The sequence below is a fragment of the Eulemur rufifrons genome, chromosome 17 (assembly GCF_041146395.1).
Source record: "Eulemur rufifrons isolate Redbay chromosome 17, OSU_ERuf_1, whole genome shotgun sequence".
Taxonomy (NCBI): Eukaryota; Metazoa; Chordata; class Mammalia; order Primates; family Lemuridae; genus Eulemur; species Eulemur rufifrons.
In genome coordinates, this window is record NC_090999.1 from 82,036,189 (window position 1) to 82,056,229 (window position 20,041).

At 36.8% G+C, this 20,041-nt stretch overlaps 1 protein-coding gene across 1 annotated transcript in view; it reads left to right on the forward strand.

Annotated features, from left to right (window-relative positions):
* LVRN (laeverin) overlaps positions 1-20,041 on the forward strand; it is a 61,530-nt gene that overhangs the window by 25,458 nt on the left and 16,031 nt on the right. Inside the window, exons 5-13 of the mRNA XM_069492491.1 lie at positions 2,588-2,742; positions 4,522-4,635; positions 10,470-10,613; positions 11,151-11,216; positions 11,310-11,375; positions 11,751-11,923; positions 13,872-13,948; positions 14,277-14,416; positions 16,851-16,906. Of these exons, the coding sequence (XP_069348592.1) occupies positions 2,588-2,742; positions 4,522-4,635; positions 10,470-10,613; positions 11,151-11,216; positions 11,310-11,375; positions 11,751-11,923; positions 13,872-13,948; positions 14,277-14,416; positions 16,851-16,906 (991 nt within the window). The remainder of the gene's footprint in view (positions 1-2,587; positions 2,743-4,521; positions 4,636-10,469; positions 10,614-11,150; positions 11,217-11,309; positions 11,376-11,750; positions 11,924-13,871; positions 13,949-14,276; positions 14,417-16,850; positions 16,907-20,041) is intronic.

Here is a 20,041-nt window from a genome sequence, read left to right on the forward strand (position 1 = left end):
CTTCTTATTTATGTCTGGTAAGGTTGGACCACAAGTATTGCTAGCATTCATATATGGAGCAGAGGATTTCCTGGATAACAACCATTGAGCAGAAAAAGACTCAGTGGTTGTAGAGAACAAAAGAGGGTTGGCTTGAGTGGAGCAGAGCAGTGGCTGTGGGTGGACTAGTGGGTGGGTGTGAGTGGGGGAAGAGGAAGGTTAGAAGGATGGGCAACCTAAGCTAACGCAACTAAGCATGCCCAAAGGTAAGGTAATAGAGCACTAATTGCTGGAGGCTGTGTAATGTTACACTTCGCTACACATGGTCTGCTTCAGCCGTGTGGAAAGTCAACTTAAATATTTAACATAGCACAACATAGAACATTCATTAGGCAAAAGTAGCATGGATTATAGGAGTGATATTTCTTCCATTAGGAAAATAAAATAAAATAAAACTCTTACTGTTCTACTTATAAAAGTAATGATCACATTGTCAAAAATTTGGGAAAACAGAAAAAAGAAGCACAAAAAAGGGAAGAAAAATCTCCTGTAATGCTATCAAAAAGAGATAACCACAACTGACATTTTGGTGTGTATCTTCCCAAAGTCTGTCAATCTCAATCTCTGTCTTCCACCGCATTTACTCCTTGTTTTTAACAAAAAAATGGCACTGTAGATTTGACATGGTTCTTTGAATGGCTTTTTTAAAAAACACTATACAGCAACATGATCTAGATAACTAAAAACTCTTTTGTATCGATATTTTTAAGACATAGAATGCCTACATATCAACTTGACAAAATATTTAATCCTCTGTTGTTGAACATTTGAATTGATTCCACCTTTCTTGCCTAATTTTTAAAACACTAAAAACAAATATCTATACTATTTACCTTAGCATAAATTCCAAAAGTAGAATGATTTAGTCAAAATTTATGAAGATTTTTAAAGATTATGAAGCATTTTGCCAGATTGCTCCAAAATTATTGTACCAGTTGACACCCTCATCAACAGGCTATGTGACAGTTTTCCTATACCTATACCAATACTAATTATTAATCTTATGTATTTTAAAAGTTAAGTTATAGCATTTTAATTTTTGTTTTTTGATAATGAATGAAATTCAACTTTTAAATAAGATTTCTGACCGTTTGAATTATTTCTTTGGTGAATTGTTCACATATTTTTTCTTTTTTGATTGGTCAGATATCTCTAAATATTAAAAATAATTATCTAATTGCCTGTGGTATGTGCTTCAGATATTTTTGCTTGGTTGTAGTCTGGCTTTCAAATGTGTTTATAATGTCTTTTGGTGAAATAAAGTATTTAATTTAAATAGACTATTGTTTAGAGCAGTTTTAGGTTTACAGGAAAATCGTGCAGAAAGTATAGAGAATTCTCATTGCGCACCCCGCTTCCCTTTCCTCCTTCTATTGTTCACATCTTGCCTCAGTGCGGTAATTTGTTACACTGATGAACCAATACTGAGACATTATTATCCACTAACATCTGTGGCTTATCTTAGGGTTCACTTTTTGCGTTGTACAGTTCTATGGGTTTGACAAATGTATAATGACTTGTATCTGCCATTACACTATTATACAGATCAGTTTCACTGCCATAAAAATCCTTGGTGCTTTACCTGTTCATCTTCCCTGCCCCCTTCCCCTGAATCCCTGATAACTACTGATCTTTTTATTGTCTTTATAATTTTGCCTATTCCAGAATGTCATATAGTTGGAATCACACAGTATGTAGTTTTCTCAGACTGCCTTCTTGCACTTAGCAACATGCGTTTAAGGTTCCTCCATGTCTTTTCATAGCGTGATAGCGCATTTCTTTTTGTTGCTGAACAATACTGTATTGTATGGATGTATCACAGTTTATCCACTCTTCTATTGAATGGCATCGTGGTTGCTTCCAACTTTTAGCAATCGTGAATAAAGCTGCCATAAACATTTGTGTGCGGCTTTTTTGTGGACATACATTTTCAGCTCATTTGGATTAATACCAAGGAGTACAATTGTTAGATCTTATAATAAGCCTATGTTTAATTTTGGAAGAAACTGTCAGACTGTCTTCCAAAGTGGCTGTACCATTTTGCATTCCCACCAGCAGTGAATGAGAATTCCTGTTGCTCCATATCCTTGTCAGCATTTGGTGTTGCCAGTGTTTTGGATTTTAGCCATTCTAGCAGGTGTGTATCTCATCATTGTTTTAATTTGCAATTCTCTAATGACAAATGATGTCGAACATCTTTTCATGCGTTTGTTATTTGAATATCTTCTTTAGTGTGGTGTCCAGATCTTTTGCCTGTTTTATAATTGGGTTGTTTATTTTTCTATTTTTGAGTTTTAAGAGTTCTTTGTGTATTTTGAATACAAGTCTTTTATTGAAACTATTTTATTTTAATGTAGTCAAAACAATTTATTTTCTGGCTTCTGTCTTTGATAGTAGTCTTTAAAAATGCTTCTCTCACCTCAGGTTATAAATATTCACTTGTATTATACAGTAATATTATGATTTCATTTTGAAATATTATATCTAGAAAGTCCAAATTTTCTTGGAAGAGATGATTTTATTTTTTCCTACATTTAAATCCATTTAGATATAATTGCCTTGCCTATTTTTGACAACCGTGCAATGGAAAACTGGGGACTATTGATGTTTGATGAATCATTATTGTTGCTGCAACCAAATGATCAATTGACAGAAAAAAAGACTTTGATCTCCTGCATTATCTCCCACGAGATTGGACATCAGGCATGTGGTAAAATGTTCTTTCTTATTTCACATGACAGTATTCTCCAGCTGCTTTACCAAAAATAGCAAAAAACCCAAAATATCCTGCCATATACCAAATTTTAAAAAAGAAAATCGGTATTCAAAAAGTGTGATGTCAAGGGAAAATCAGGGAAGGTTATACATAATCAGATTCTGGCTAGATTTGAGCTATTCGTGGTGGCTTATAGTGATGAGACCTTATGGGCCAGCTGAGGGTTGAGTGTTTACATTTAAAGATTAACTTTGCTCCACAAAGTCTTCTTCAGGAGAAGTGAGCCACACAGAGCCAGGAGTATTTGGTTTTCATTCCACCTGAAAGTAAGGGATATTCAAAAGGGTCACTGAAAGGACACCTGCATTTCATCAGTAGATTGTTATAAATTTTATTTTTTGTTGGTGTTGGATAGAGGTTAGGGGAACACAGGCAATATGTTAGTGAGGTGAGCAATAGTTAATCCTCGAGCCACATACCCAAAGGTAGTGTAAGCAACGATTCATTTCGTCAGATCTTTCATACATGCTTTCATGTTGCAATTTTAGAAGTTTAGCTGTTTGCTTTGATGGAGATTTTCACATCTGCATTTTGTTCTCTATGTCATTAATACAAGCCTATGAAGAAAGAAATCATCTCCATCATGAAAGTGTTATCTTCTTTGCTATGTGGCTGCATGAGAAGTTCTGGAAAAGAACAACTCACTAGGATTGAATAACATCCTGGTGCACAGTCAACACGCACTTTCACAAGTTTGGATCAGTCATCTTAAGTGTCATTTTTTATTATAGCCTAAGTGACACATTGTTTTGGAATACAGGCTGCTAACTATTAGTACATCATAGCTGTTCTAAAAATTTGGTTAAATAGCAGAGCATGGGTTAGTTGGTTTTGGAAATTATTGTGTTTTTCTTTCCTAATTCTTTTCATCATCCTTTTGGCACTTTTATTTTCTGTTCAGCTCAAATAGAAAATAATTACAGCTGGACGTGGTTACAGAGCATATGATTGCTTGAGTGATTTGCACATGGTACATATCATGTTCTTAAAACATACACAACTGCTCATAGCAAAATTCTGTTGTAGCCTATTTAGAGTATAGGTGCTAGAGTTAGTAGGTAGTAAGTCAGCATTCAGGGCTTCTGGTTTACTTAACTAAACACAACTTTTGGGCAAAGCGGATAGTTTAAGAAATGTTACTCTAACTGATCTTATGTTTATAAATCACAGTTTTAAAACAAAAATTGCTGGCCAGGCATGGTGGCTCATGCCCTAGCACTCTTGGGAGGCTGAGGTGGGAAGATTGCTTGAGGTCAGGAGTTTGAGATCAGCCTGAGCAAAAATGAGAGCCTGTCTCTACTAAAAATAGAAAAATTAGCCAGGCGTCATAGCATGCGCCTGTAGTCCCAGCTACTACTGGGGAGGCTGAGGCAGGAGGATCCCTTGAGCCTCAACCTGAGTTTGAGGTTGTAGTGAGCTACGATGATGCAGTCTACTCAGGGCAACAGAGCAAGACTCTGTCTCAGTCAATCAGTCAATCATAAAATCAAAATTGTTTTCAATCATTGGATATAAGATAATTGTTTCAAAGAAATGCATGACTGATATCTCCTCATGTTAAAACAAGCTTTTTGGAGTCTTGTTTTCAAATTTTATTACTGATGGCAAATAAAGTTAATTATTTCTTTTGACCCTACATTTATTTAACATGCATTACTACAAATATAATTTTAAAAGAAAGCTCTTTTTTCTTTCATCTCCAAAAGTGGTTTGGAAACTTGGTTACCATGAATTGGTGGAACAATATCTGGCTCAAGGAGGGTTTTGCATCTTATTTTGAGTTGGGCGTAATTAACTATTTCAATCCTAAACTCCCAAGAGTAAGTATGTTTGTTAAATTTATTTAACATATTTTCTCTTAATTATAAAAGTAATGCATATTTATTATTGAAAATGTATAAAATACTGAAAAATACAAGGAATATTAAATTATTTATAATACCAAAGATGATCTATATTATCTTTTTGATGTGTTTTAATTCCAAGATTTTGAAAGTAGGAATTACATAAAAATTTGTAATGCTTTATGTACTTCATATTATCTTGTGAACATTTCTACAAGTCATTAAAGCTTTTCTGAAAAGAAGATTTTTCATGGCTGCCTAATAGTTTATCACCTTATAAGGTGTCTGTATATAATTTTTCCCTCTTGTTGGTTTTTAGATTATTTTCACTTATTCCTATCTAAACTAAATTTTAAAGCAGTTGTAACCAGTGGTCTATGACTTTAATGATAATTAATATGCTACTTTTAATGATTCATATTTAATATTATTGCTGATATTTTGGGGCTAATTTGAGTAAATAGTAACATTGAAAAATAAATTCATGGAGATGCAAATCTGATTATTTCAACTGTAGGTTATATTTCTGATATTTAATTTATTGGAGTAATTAGTGCTTCCAGAATGGCATGATAAAGCCAAATTGATTTGATTTGATTTAGACATTTAAATGTTTATACTTAATGTTGATCTCACTTCTTGAGCAAACTAGAGGTCCTTTCTCAGTTCACATCCTCTTTCCCCCTTCGTTCTGCCTCCTGGAACCTTGGCATGCTCCTTCCAGCTACTCTTCGCTGGCCTCTACCTCTTCACACCTCCCAGCTGTTCCAGTGCTAGAGTCTTGACTTCCTTTCTCCTCCCTATCCTCACTCATTCAAAGAGCTTAATATCGGAAGTGCTGATGTCCACTTGCTAGATCTTCTTTACAGGCTAAATCTATTTATCTTACAGGAGATTCTAAGATTATGTTCTTTCTATTGTTTTGGTAGTAAAATTTCCTTCTTTTATGAAAGATTGTGATAGTAGGTAAGTGGTTCTTGTTTTTGTTGATTGTCAGAATAAAAAGTTGACAAACCCATCTTAGCCCCATAGAAACCTTTTTAAAAAATCTCTTTTTATCTGTTTGTGAAATCACAGTGTCTAGGAAGCACTGATGTAGTACAGGCTCTTAAGACCTCAGTTCTATGCCACGCACCCTACCCTTTGCGGACGTCCTGTAAGATGTCCCAGGCCCCAGCCCAGTCTCCCTGCAGTGCCTCTCTCTTCCCTGCCTGCACTGTGCACGGGCCCTGCTTTTCACGGAGAGGACTTTGGACATCATTATATAGATCAGGAGACTGAAGTGCTGAAGGGTTAAATGATTTGCCCAAGGTCATTTGCCTCACTGGGACAGAACTGAGATTCCAACCCAGTTGTCTGGGCCTAGGCTGACGATGAGGATAATGATAACAACAATAATACTGTATATAACAGTCACCAAATATTTAGAACTTAAGTGCGAGACAGTGTGAATTCTATACATAATCTTACTCAGTCCTCAAAACAGCCATATGAGTATTGTTGTTATTTCTGTTTTACAGATGAAGAAACTGAGGCATAGAGGCATTAGGTAAATTCCCCAAGGTCTCTCATAGTTACTAAATGTCAGAGCTGAGGTTCAATTCAGGTCTCTGTGACTGCAAAGCCCATGCTTTTAACCACTGTGCTCTACGGAGAAAACACACTAAAGTATTCTCACCCTCAAGGAGCTAAGGATGTGTGTGTGTGTTATTATATGATTCTTTTCATATACACACTTTGTGTACATACAGTAAATGTTAGTTGTTTTCAGAAGTCCTTTCCTAATACTCTATATCTACAAAACTGTTTGTATCTGTTTTATAACTTTTATTCACATGTGGTTAGTGCTGTCTATAACTTTTTGAAAGCATTTGATTGTATCCCAAATTAACTCTGTGCTTAGAGTCAATAAGTGAAGAAGTTTAATTCTCATAAAACAATGAAATTTACCCTCTATTTTTTAATTGAATAGAATATATTATTAATATCAATTTCAGTTACCTCTTAAGCCAACTAAATATCACTATCTGGCAAAACTTGATGAAAACATATTACTGATATTTTTGAAGCTAAGATTGCCAGAGTAGTCTCTTTTTGTACCATTATTTCTTTTTATCATTGGTTTCTTAATCACTCTTTTCTGAGCCTACAGTTCTCAATTGCTTGTGAAACTGAGTGAATATACGCTTGCCAGAAAGCACTAGATCCTGATGCTTGAGGAGGTTTCACAAGCTTTGTTTTTAAAAAAGCTTAAGCTCTTGCTTCAGTGATCTCTGGAGATCAAGAATTTTGGCTTCCTTTTAATCTAGTAATTTGATTGAAATTGAGTAAGGGAGTCACAGAACCATATGTAGAAACAGATTTTCTATTTTTTTCTAGTTCTTGGTCCAATTTCAGCTGAAAGTCATTAAAGCATGATATGAACGGGTCATGATCAATGGTTCAGAACATTAAGAACCACGGGTTTCTTGAAGCTCCAACCCTGACATTGCCACTCACTGCCTTTTCTTTGTCTCTTCTTCATCCTGATCTAAGGAAGCCGCAGACTGGGTGAAGGGAAAGGGTACATATGGGCCCTGCAGCCAGTCAGATATTGCTCTGCCTTTACCGTCATTGTAAGCTGAGGCCAGCAGATGAACCCCTCTGAGCTTCAGTTCCTCATTTGTAAAATCGGTTTCATGCAGTCATTCAACAAATCATTGAGCATCTACTATGTACAGTTGAAACAACTACCATTAACTAAGCTGTGGTTACATACTTGCAGAGTGTTATACACATTACCTTTTCAATCCTTAGAGCAACTCTGAAGAAATAATAATAAAAATAATGATAGGTAATCACAGAAGTAGTTAACCCTTATTGAGCATGTCCTATTTGCTAGGGATTGTGCTAAGAACTTTATGTAAATTAATTGAATTCTCATAATAGTCCAATGAGGGCAGCATTATTTTTCCCATTTTCAGATGGCAAAACTGAGTTTCAGAAAGATAAATTCGGTTGACTTTTGTGAGGCACACCACTCCTAAAGGGCTGAGGTAGGATTCAAATATAGGCAGCTCGACGCCAGTCCTGTGTTTTTAACCACTATAATATTTGACACAAATTCATTACAATAAATAGTGTTATGATTCTAAATGTAAGAATAGATTTTAATAAAAATAGATCTTCTCTGGGATATCACAACTTGCAGGATGAAATAATGGTGAGTATACAGACCCATTTTATCTAATCACTATGTGCAGTGGTTAAATATTATTGTTATTATTTTTAAAGCTGATGTCACTTTTATGTAGTGTTTCCCTCCAGCAGAGCTGGAACAGGCTGGGGACAGCATCACTTTATGGGAGGCCTAGAGTAGAAAGACCCGTAGGGTGTTGAAGAAGAGGTGATTGCGTCATTCATCAGTTATCTTGTTTGGTTACAGTGATATCAAGAAGATTATGTAAAACCTTATACCAGGCAGGTAGAAGAGAGACAGACGATCCAGTCAGGGGGGAAGGGGCACAAAATAGGGAAGAGGCAATATGTACAAAAATGTTCATTAAAATTAGTTGTAAAGTAAAAAGTTAGAAGCAGCTTAAATGTCTAATAATAGAGAAATGATTAAGTCAATAGTGGTCCATTGACCTGACAGGGATTTTTTTTTTTTTTTTTTTTTTTTTTTGAGACAGTCTCATTCTGTTGCCTGGGCTAGAGTACCGTGGGGTCAGCCTAGCTGACAGCAACCTCAAACTCCTGGGCTCAAGCGATCCTCCTGCCTCAGCCTCCTGAGTAGCTGGGACTACAGGCATGCACTACCATGCCTGGCTAATTTTTTTCTATATATATTTTTAGTTGTCCAGCTAATTTCTTTCTTTCTTTCTTTTTTCTTTTCTTTTTTTTTTTTTTTTTTTTGAGACAGAGTCTCACTGTGCTGCCCAGGCTAGAGTGAGTGCCGTGGCGTCAGCCTAGCTCACAGCAACCTCAAACTCCTGGGCTTAAGCGATCCTCCTGCCTCAGCCTCCTGAGTAGCTGGGACTACAGGCATGCGCCACCATGCCTGGCTAATTTTTTTGTACATATTTTTAGTTGTCCAGCTAATTTCTTTCTATTTTAGTAGAGACGGGGTCTCGCTCTTGCTCAGGCTGGTCTCGAACTCCTGAGCTCAAACCATCTGCCTGCCTCGGCCTCCCAGAATGCTAGGATTACAAACATGAGCCACCACGCCCGGCCTCCAACAGGGATATTATGCAGCTGTGTATTTATTAATTTTAATGTTTTGCTTTTGCAAAAGTTTTATCCGCTATATTTTGAAAAGAATAAAATCACCTATGATTTCACCACCCTGTGTAATTACTATTAAATTTCAGTTTATGTCCTTCCAATTTATATTTCTGGAGTTTTTAAAATCATGCAGCAGCCCTTATAAAGGATAGTTATAAAGATGAGGTAGCAAAATTTTAAAAATGCTATAAGTAAATAAGGAGGATAAAAAGTTTTTACAACTATGGGAATAAATAAATACATAAAAAAAGATTTGAAAGAACTATACTAACATTGTAATGATAGTTAGGGTGTGAGATTGTGGGTGTTTTTTATTTTCTCTATTTTCCGCATTGTGCTCATATGACGCAGATCAACAGTGAGACACTCTCAAGAACTCTTGAGTGTTAAACTAATAAAATCTAGGCTTAATGAATAGGATCGAACCTATGCAGATGACTGTTTTAAATCCTTGCTACTCAAAGTGTGGTTCTCAAACTAGCAACATCAGCATTTTTGTGTAGTTTATTAGAAAGACAGGCTCCAACCCAGACCACCTGAATTAGAACATGATTTTGACAAAATTCCCAGGTGATCCTTATTCACATCAAAGTCTGAGACATATTGCTTTCTCGTTTCTACAAGAGCAAAGTTTGATAATAGTCTAATCAATAGTATTACTAATCTAAAAATAATGTGCTAATAGGAAAGGGTGGATTGGAACATTGGCAAATGGAAGTGGAATAGAATTTGAAAATCTGACACTGCCGAGGGATGAGAGAGTCAACTGGGAGACACCAAAGAGAGTCACTAGGGACTTGAGGCTTAACGTGGATCATGAGGGCTCCACCCAGCTCTCTGGCCTGTGAACTTACATCTGTATCGCTTCTCTACTTCTTTGCTCTGGCTCTTCATCCCAGACCCCTCTTTGGCTATAAATTGGTTTTCCTTTTAGCCTTATTTCAGGGAGAAGTTGCCCTTGTCATTCATCTAAGAGAGATCTAGTCTTTTGGAGAGTTCTGTGGTTCCCATTAAAATATAATAAATTACCTTCTCTTAATGCATGAGCCATAAACTGTAGTATCCAGTCTATGGATTTATTTCCAATTTTAAATTATTACATCAGCATCTCTGTGGATTTGTAAATCTGGCATGCTTTTGGTTTGTAAATGTCTACGTAAGAGAGACTGATCCATTTTAAGGAGTTACTGAAAAAATAAAATAAAATTCTAGAGGATTAAAACCACCTAGAGATGCTATTCCCTGGAAGGCCCTGTCAGGGGGGCCACGGACCTCCTTAGGGGAACTAGGTGGCTCTTGGAAGACACATTAACTTTTGTAATTGATTTTTTTAAAGAATCTAAATAAAAAAGGATGCAAAATGGGAAGGAAAGTATCCTACAGTTTTATTATTCAAGGAATCCTGACTTATTTGGCATATCATGATTCAGACACTTCTCAATTATTGATTTTTTCCCTCTTCAGTATCTGTTTTTGAAAGTATTTTAGGACCATTGTACTTCTGTGACGCCTCAGAAGTTAATGTGGCTCAATCTTTTCCTTTATAGAATGAGGTCTTTTTTTCTAACATTTTACACGGTGTCCTCAACGAAGATCATGCCCTGGTGTCTAGAGCTGTGTCCACGAAGGTGGAAAATTTCACAGAAACAAGTGAAATAAATGAACTCTTTGACTTATTTACTTACAACAAGGTAAAAAGCATTTACAAATGTCCTTTTGTTCTGTACTCTTGTAGAAAGTTGCATAAAATGGATTCTAAGTGTTATAGATTAATATGCAACTTAAAACTTTTGATACAAATACCCTTAATTTTAGTCATTAGATGGGTTTCAGAAAATATGATTAAATTTTCTCACCCTGAATATTTTAATCAAGACCATATTCGATGTTCCATACCATCTACCATTATAAATAGACTTAAATAACTAGTTACTTTTAAGGTGAACCCTTCTGTTTGATGGAAATTTGTTCTTGCCATGTAAATCTCTCAATTTCAAAACATTTTGTGTATGGTGAAGTCTTTATATTCAGGACATTTGCTCATCTTTTACCTCGTAATTAGTGACAGTCTACTATTTTGTTAGCATATTTTCGTATAATTCAAATGTTCAACTAAAGTGCAAAATGCAATTAGGAGCAGAGTCCAGAATATTGCTTATAAAAATGGAATGTGTCAGTATGTAGATATTGAATTTTGTTTAAATAATGGACAGCTTCTTATGTCCTAGGGAGCGTCTATGGCCCGGATGCTTTCTAGTTTCTTGAATGAACATTTATTTATCAGCGCACTCAAGGTAAGTGTACAAAATAGTTGTTACCTGGAGAGCAGTAAGCATAAAGCGTTTTGCCATGTTATTTATTTTAACCATAACTTTTCTATTTTATAGTCATACTTGAAGACATTTTCCTACTCAAATGTTGAGCAAGATGATCTATGGAGGCATTTTCAAATGGTAATTGTCCTACTTTCTGACACATTCTTGCTGAGTTGTTTCGTAAGACACAGTCCAACAAGATAGGGAACCCATGGGTAAAGGCAGTTCCACAGGAAAACAATTTTTCCTCATTGTGAAACTCCCTTAGGGCAGGGAGTCTCTAGTTTTCACTGTATTCCCGCAAATATGTGTTCAGGGAATGAATGAACGAACGAAAGAACCAATGACAAATAGAGATAAACAGAATTCTGAATGTGACCCAGAATATCACTCACTGCGGGGCACTACATAAATGGGAATAGAATAGCTACCTAGTTTATTTTAGGAGATTGCTACTTCAAAAGGTTTTGCTGATGACTAGAACTGCTTTTGTGATGATTTTTTAAAAAACAGGCCATCGATGACCAGAGTAAAATTCTTTTGCCAGCAACAGTAAAAAGCATAATGGACAGTTGGACACACCAGAGTGGTTTTCCAGTCATCACTTTAAATGTTTCTACTGGTGCCATGAAGCAGGAGCCATTTTATATTGGAAAGTTTAAAAATCAGACTCTTCTTACCCACAAGTAGGTAGCTTTGCTCCTCTTTGACTTCGTCTTCTTTTGGGTCGAGCTCTGATCCAATGGAAACCAGTCCATGGGTGAAGAAGCCTAACCCCTGCTGGGGACATACCTTTCTCCAAAGTGACTGCCAGCTAGGGTGAGGCAGAGCCCATGAGTCCCGTGCAAGGCCAGAAACCTGCAGTTAGAGATTCAAGGCAGTGCCCCTCCCCTGGGATTTAAGGCCACACCAGCAGCCAAAGCTTTGGGGTGTTGGCTATTCCTGTGTCCTTCAGACAGAGGTAATGCATTACTTGGGATTCTGGGTGGGAAGCAGTAAGTTATAGCCACAGGTGGCCACACGTTAGTTAAGAGAAAAGGAAGTCCTGTTTCAAAGTAGTCTTCTCCTCCCTAGAAACGGAACTGAATGGGAACTATATCCTTGAGGAGTAGCTCTGTGTATGTGTGTGCACGTGTGTGTGTATTTGTAGCCATACCTACAACATTAGAATTACAGCCTTAGAGTCAGTTAGACCTGGGTTGAAATACTGACTTCACCAAAATTCAAACCTTAGGTATTATTTAAACTCTCTGAGTTGCCTTATCTATAAAGCAAATGTAATAGCATGTATACCAGGGGATTGTGTAAAAATGAAATGATGAGCATAAAATAGCCTAGCCTTGGCTGGGTGCGGTGGCTCATGCCTGTAATCCTAGCGCTGTGGGAGGCTGAGACGGGAGGATCACTCGTGGTCAGGAGTTCGAGACCAGCCTGAGCAAGAGCGAGACCCCGTCTCTACTAAAAATAGAAATAAATTAGCTGGACAACTAAAATATATATAGAAAAAATTAGCCGGCCATGGTGGTGCATGCCTGTAGTCCCAGCTACTCAGGAGGCTGAGGCAGAAGGATTGCTTAAGCCCAGGAGTTTGAGGTTGCTGTGAACTAGGCTAACGCCACAGCACTCTAGCCTGGGCAACAGAGCAATACTCTGTCTCAAAAAACAAACAAACAAACAAAAAAATAGCCTAGCCTTCATCACTTCCTTTTTTCTTTCCCTTTCTTGATTTGTTAGATAATTTTCAGCTGTTTTTCATAGTTTTGATTCTCATCTACATCTACATCTACATATTTTGATACTACATCTCATTGCAGTATCGGCACAAATGACTAATTAATTTTCAAATATCACCATTAAAATTTTCAGGTGATTCTACTCTTTCTTTAAAACCCCAGGGGAGAGAAACAGGAGACTCAAAGTTTCCTTCTCGCTGTAATATTCTGTGCCCTTTGAGAAGGGGACACCTTAGCTATGCAGATAAACACAGACCCACAGTTGAAAGTCTTTGAGAAACCAGGCTCGCGGGAGAATTGGAGCAAGGTTGGAAATACTGCCCAAACTCTGAGAAGCGTGTCTCTTTGGATGACTAATGTGCTCCCCGCGGTCAGCTCCTTCATCCAAGTCACGTCCACAATGTGGGAAAAATGTGGGCACTCAATAAATATAAATGTCCTGGCTGATTCTGGTTGAATACTTTTCAGATGGAGAATAATCTTGAGGCTGAAAAGTATTTTGAAGTATTTGTCAAGCTTTTTCTTCACTTCTCTGGGCATGGACAGATTTGGGTTTGTCTGTGGCATTTGAATGGCCTTGAGTGAAGCCAGGTGACTATAATTTAACAAAAACCAGACTGGAAGAGTTCACATACGAGAAAATCTTCATGGCTACCTAAGTTATAAAAAGAAGTAAATTTATAAGACACAAGAAAAGAGAGAGGAGTAAACTAACAGCCTAAGCAAAACTGGCTTGTAGAAACAACACCAAGTAATCCTAAGAGCCAAATCCTGCATATCCAGAGGCAATGACCAAAGAACTTGACTTCCATCTGCTGTGTTATCATCTCTTCCATACTGGCTCAGAGTGTACATTCTTATGTGGGAAAATTAACTACATTTTTGCTTTTCTTCCAATAAGTGACACATGGATTGTCCCTATTCTTTGGATAAAGAATGGAGCTACGCAGTCCTTAGTCTGGCTAGATAAAAATAGCAGTAAGTAACAAATTTTAAAAACATCTTCATATATGTACATATATAAAGGCATTTAGGATAATGATAAAATGTTGAAATGGCTAACTTTTGAAAAGCTACCTCATTTAAAATTAAAATATCATTCTTGTTGAACGTAGAGCTTTAAAGAACAGTGTCAAAAAGCCATTCTATGTGAAAAAATATTCTATAAGATCAATATATATTATAGAATTCCTTTATTATTTGCTTTATTGGTTTATTGTTTAGAATTAAAAGTGATTATGAATAAATATGTATTGAAATCTTTTAAAAATATATCATCTCAAACTATTCCCATATTCCTTTGTAGAAGTATTCCCTGAAATGCAAGTTTCAGATTCTGACCATGACTGGGTGATTTTGAATTTAAATATGACTGGATATTATAGAGTTAATTATGATAAATTAGGTTGGAAGAAATTAAATCAACAGCTTGAAAAGGATCATAAGGTAAGGTTATTTTTTTATACTTTTAATTAAATATAATTCACAGAGACTTCTGTAGCCTTTTAGAGGTTGAGCTTTCCAGAGGGAAGAGACTTCATTCTCTCATCCCACCCCTCACTCCCAGGCATATTGGAGAGAGCTTTTTCCTGATTCTTAGAAAGGGGAGATTTTGGTTGAATGTGTTGTGGTTTTGAACATTCATCTTGCTTTTCTAAAACAATTTTACCATTCCAGATAAGAATCAGAATACATTTTCCTATTAAGCCTTAGATTTACGATCTTTGGGAAGCTACTTAAATGTTCTGGTTCCATTTCTTCACTTTAAACTGGGAATATTATCCTATCATATTCATCATGAGGATTAGAGATGATGTAGGTAAAAGTATACTTAAAATTTCTAAGCCTGTAATAGGTACTCAGAATATACTAGAAAATATTAATTTTTCTGCTAAAAACATATTTCCACCCTCCCTCAGAAGAGAGAATTTAATCCACAAAATATCAGTAATAGTCCAATATCACTTTATATTATGAAACAACTGTAAATCATTATGCAATGCATAAGCAATATAATGTTGGCCAGCTCTAATCAATCAGATTTTAATCGGTTGAATTAAACTGAATCTCCATTGGTGGGGGGACGCTGGCTTAGGAGTCTGTACAGTTGGCTCTGCTGTGACTTGCTGTGAGCTCTTGGGTGGTTCACTGAGACACCATTCGTAAGACTGGAATGTTTAAAAATATCTTAAGTGTCTCTGTGTTCAAAAGTTCTCTGAGACACGCAGCAGCCTCTCTAGCGGAGGAGGCAGTACAGCATCTTGGTCCAGAGGTTGGGTTCTAGGTCAGGAAGTCTTGTGTTAACATGTCGTTCATCATTTGCAGATATGTGACCTTGAGTCTCCCATTTGACCAGTTGTACCTCAATTTCTTATGTGTATCATCAAGGGTGTAATAGGCCAACCTTAAAGGGGTGTTGTGAAGAGTAAATAAAATGATACGTGTATTAGGTTTAACAGAGGCCTGACACAAGTCAGGTGCTCAGAACACATTTGGTAATTTTTAAGAAACTATTATTGAGATTTTGAATAAAGTTATAAAAATCACTTATAATGGTGTTTTCTTTTCAAATCTTTTTCAGAGTGGCTAAATTCTTACTAGTTTCTAAGGATACTCTAAGCCATGGAAACACTAGGTTATGCCATGATAGTAATGTTTTCTTGAAACTATTATAGATTTACTTATTGAAAAACTGAGGTAAATTATTTCTACAACATAATTGGTGAGCAAATAAAACAATGTTTATTATTAATATTAATCCAGAAAATGCAACTATTATTCCTGTCGGAAAAGAAATTAGACTATTATCAACAGAAGAATTAAACTTGACTTGTTTAAAGGAATGTTGTGAAGATGAATTTGCTAGGACCAAATATATGAAAGAGCGGAGAGGTGTTGAAGGAACGATGTAGAAGGCTTTGGGCACCCTCAGGGGACTGAGCTGAGAGCAGAGTCCCTTGCCCGGGCAATGCTAAGGAGTTCAAACAGAAGCCTAAAGAGTTAGATTCACAACTGTCCCTGCCTTCCATGGATATTAAGGGATCTGTTGTAGTATCGTGTCACATTAGTAAATGCTTGAGAAGACAGATATCATTTAAAAGGGTACAGTACTTCAATATTGCCAGAATAGTGTTAAATAATATTTATTTAGGACCTCCTATCCCCAAAACTCCCCTGAAAATAATTGAGACATTGTAATATAATTTTATGTATACTTTTTGTTTTGGAGAGGCCTTTTAAAGTTGGTGGCCTGTTTCATATTTTTTTTTTTTTTTTTTTTTTTTGAGACAGAGTCTCACTCTGTTGCCCAGGCTAGAGTGAGTGCCGTGGCGTCAGCCTAGCTCACAGCAACCTCAAACTCCTGAGCTCAAGCGATCCTCCTGTTTCAGCCTCCCGAGTAGCTGGGACTACAGGCATGCACCACCATGCCCGGCTAATTTTTTCTATATATTTTTAGCTGTCCATATAATTTCTTTCTATTTTTAGTAGAGATGGGGTCTCGCTCTTGCTCAGGCTGGTCTCGAACTCCTGAGCTCAAATGATCTGCCCACCTCGGCCTCCCAGAGTGCTAGGATTACAGGCGTGAGCCACCGCGCCCGGCCCATATTTTTAACATGGTATGTTCCAGGGAGTATTTTGGCAAAACTCTCTGCCATTTTTGAACCTTACGATTGATGTCCAGAGGGACCATTTATAAAAAACAGATGTATAATAAATAAATTATGGGGACTATCCTTAGTAATTATTATTTCTCTGCAGATGAGATAATTCATGTGAAGGTGCTTTGCATGCTGCAGTGATCTTTAAATTGTTATTTTGAAAAATTTTTACAAAAAAAGTTCTCATCTGTTTTTGTGTGCATTTGGATCTAATTCTGCAGGCTATTCCTGTGATTCACAGACTACAGTTGATTGATGATGCATTTTCCTTGTCCAAGTGAGTATATTTTCTTCTCTGATGGTTTTAGAGTATACATTGAGAACTTTATAAAAATAATAGCCTCATCACTATGAATTTGGTTCTTTAGTATTTACAGGCCCTAGCTGATTATGATTAGAATCCAATTCTGTAGTCATAGTGGAATTTTATAACATAATATGTTGCTAGAAATAAATAGACTCTCGATTGAGATTTTGAAGTGATTTCCGTTCCCCAAGGGTGATGGCTGTAAGTATAATTTTAATGAGATCTGGCCTGTATTTTAATATGCTGCAGAATTATTGATTTTATGTATATTGACTCAGTGTAAGCCATACTGTTAAATATTTAACCAGATAAATTAATAGATGTTCAGAATTGAAATTTTCAGGCAATACAATTAAGGAGTAATACAACGAAATTATCTACTGTCTTCTTGCTTTCTTTGGCTTGTCGTATTTCTTGAACAAATATCTACGTATTTTATCCTTCATTTCTTTACTGCTTTTCCCTCTGTGACCTGCAGCACATGTCCTTGCCCAATCCTTTGCTGAAACTCCTCTCTGAGATCACCATGACGTTGATACTATTGACAATATCCTCCTGGAAACATCTTTTTTGGCTTCCTGAGACTCTGATATGCAAACCTAGTTCTCCTTATGTATCTGACTTCTCTTCTTCCTGCTGCTGTAAGCATCCTTCAGACCAATTATGGTTATGTTATTTGCTTCTGTCTTTCCTTTGGATAGCTCATTCATTCTTAGGTTTCACTGACCATTTTATTATGTATCTCCAGAGTGCCCAGCAGATGTAAGATAATAAATGTTTGTGGCAAAACATGTTGATGACTTCCAAATCTACATCTGTACTTACCTTTCCTCCTGTCTTATGTTTATCCTGTGGTCATTTAAATTCAGTACCTTAAACACTGAACTTTATTTCTGTCTCTACATTGCTCTTGCTGTCAATTTCTCCCTCAGTGTGAAGGTACCACTGTTCTTCCTGTCACCCAAACTTGAAACCTCAGAGGTATTTCTGATTCCTCTCCTTGCTCCATCTCTCACACACAGCCAGTCACCATGTTTTATCTCTTCATTCTTGGAAAGTCATTTGGATTCTCAGCTTACTACTTTCAGTGCTTCACACTAAGCCAAGCTTTTATCATCCTTTGCCTGGCCTATTACATTAGCCTCCAGCCTTGAGTCCTTTAGAATTCCATTCTGTCTTCTTGAGCACTATTGCAATAAAATCATTAGGCATCAATCTTATTATTAATATGTTACTCCAGTTGCTTAAATGCCTCAAATGCCTTCTCACCAAATATAAACTCTTCATCCTGACATTCAAGGATCCCCACAGGTTTGAGCCACCTTACCTATTAGCCCCCATCTCTCCCTGTACACAAAAGAAATTCCCTGCCTTTTTTAGCTTGGTCTGCCCATCACACTAATTTCTACCTTATCTTCTTTGTCCTGGGCTGCCTTCTTCTTTCTTCATCCACTTTAATACTACCATCCTTCATTGCTCATCTCAAGTTCCTCCTCCATGAGGCCTTCCCTGACTTTTCTATCTTTTCCATGTGCATATATTCCTTCTTTGCTATATTCATTGCCTTTTCTGGGACCTTTCATTAACAGTTTCTTATGCATAAATCTCAGCTCCTCACTAAAGCTCCTCAATGGCAGGCAAGTGCGGTGTCCTATGTACTACAGGCTTACCTCGTTTTATTGCACTTTGCTTTAATACACTTCGCAGATATTGTGTTTTTTACAAATTGAAGGTTTGTGGCAACCCTGAGTCAGGCAAGTCTACTGGTGCCATTTTTCCAACAGCATGTGCTCACTTTGTGTCTCTGTCACATTTTTATAATTCTCACAGTAGCTCACATTTTTTCATTATTATTATATCTGTTATAGTGATCTGTGATCAGTAATCTTTGATGTTACTATTGTAATTGTTTGGAGTGCTACAAGCTACACCTTTACAAGACAACAAACTTAATAAATATTGTGTATGTTCTGACTGCTCCACTGACCATCCATTATCCTCTCATTGTCTCCCTCTCCTTGGGCCTCTCTATTGTCTTAGAAACAATAATATTGAAATTAGGCCAATTAATAACCCTACAATGGTCTCTAAGTGTTTAAGTGAAAGGCAGAGTAGCACATCTCTCACTTAAATCAAAAGCTAGAAATGATTAAGCTTACTTAGCTTAAGGAAGGCATGTCAAAACTGAGATAGGCCTCTTGTGCCAAACGGTTAGCCAAGATGTGAGTGCAAGGAAAAGTTCTTGAAGGAAATTAAAAATGCTACTCCAGTGAACACTCAAATGATAAGAAAGCAAAACAGCCTTATTGCTGATGTGTAGAAAGCTTGAGTTGTCTGGATATAAGATCAAACCATCCATAATATTCCCTTAAGCCAAAGCCTAATGAAGTCTGACAGAGGTGAGGAAGCTGCAGAAGAAAAGTGTGAAGCTAGCAGAGGTTGGCCCATGAGGATTAAGGAAAGAAACCATTTCCATAACATAAAAGTGTAAGGTGAAACAGCAAGTGCTGATCTAAGATCTGTAACAAGTTATTTCTTAGGTCACCTTAAGATAATTGATGAAGGTGGCTACACGAAACAACAGATTTTCAATGTAGGTGAACCAGCTTTCTGTTGGAAGAAATCATGTGGGACTGTCATAGCTAGAGAGGAGAAGTCAATGCCTGGCATCAAAGCTTCAAAGAACAGGCTGCTTGTCTTGAGGGGCTAATGCAGCTGGTAACCTTAAGTTGAAGTCAGTGCTCATTTAGCATTCCAAAAATCCTAGAGCCCTTAAGAATGATGCTAAATCTACTCTGCCTGTGCTCTATAAATGGAATAACAAAGCCTGGATGACAGCACGTCTGTTTACAGCGTGGTTTGCTGAATATTTTAAGCCCACTCTTGAGACCTACTGCTCAGGAAAAAAAGATTCCTTCAAATATTACTGCTCATTGACAATGCATTTGGTTACTCAAGAGCTCTGGTGGAGATAGACAAGCAAAACAATGTTGTTTTCATGCTGACTAATCCATTTTGTAGCCCATGGATCATGGGGTAATTTCTATTTCTAAATCTTATTACTTACGAAATACATTTTTTAAGGCTGTAGCTGCCATAGGTAGT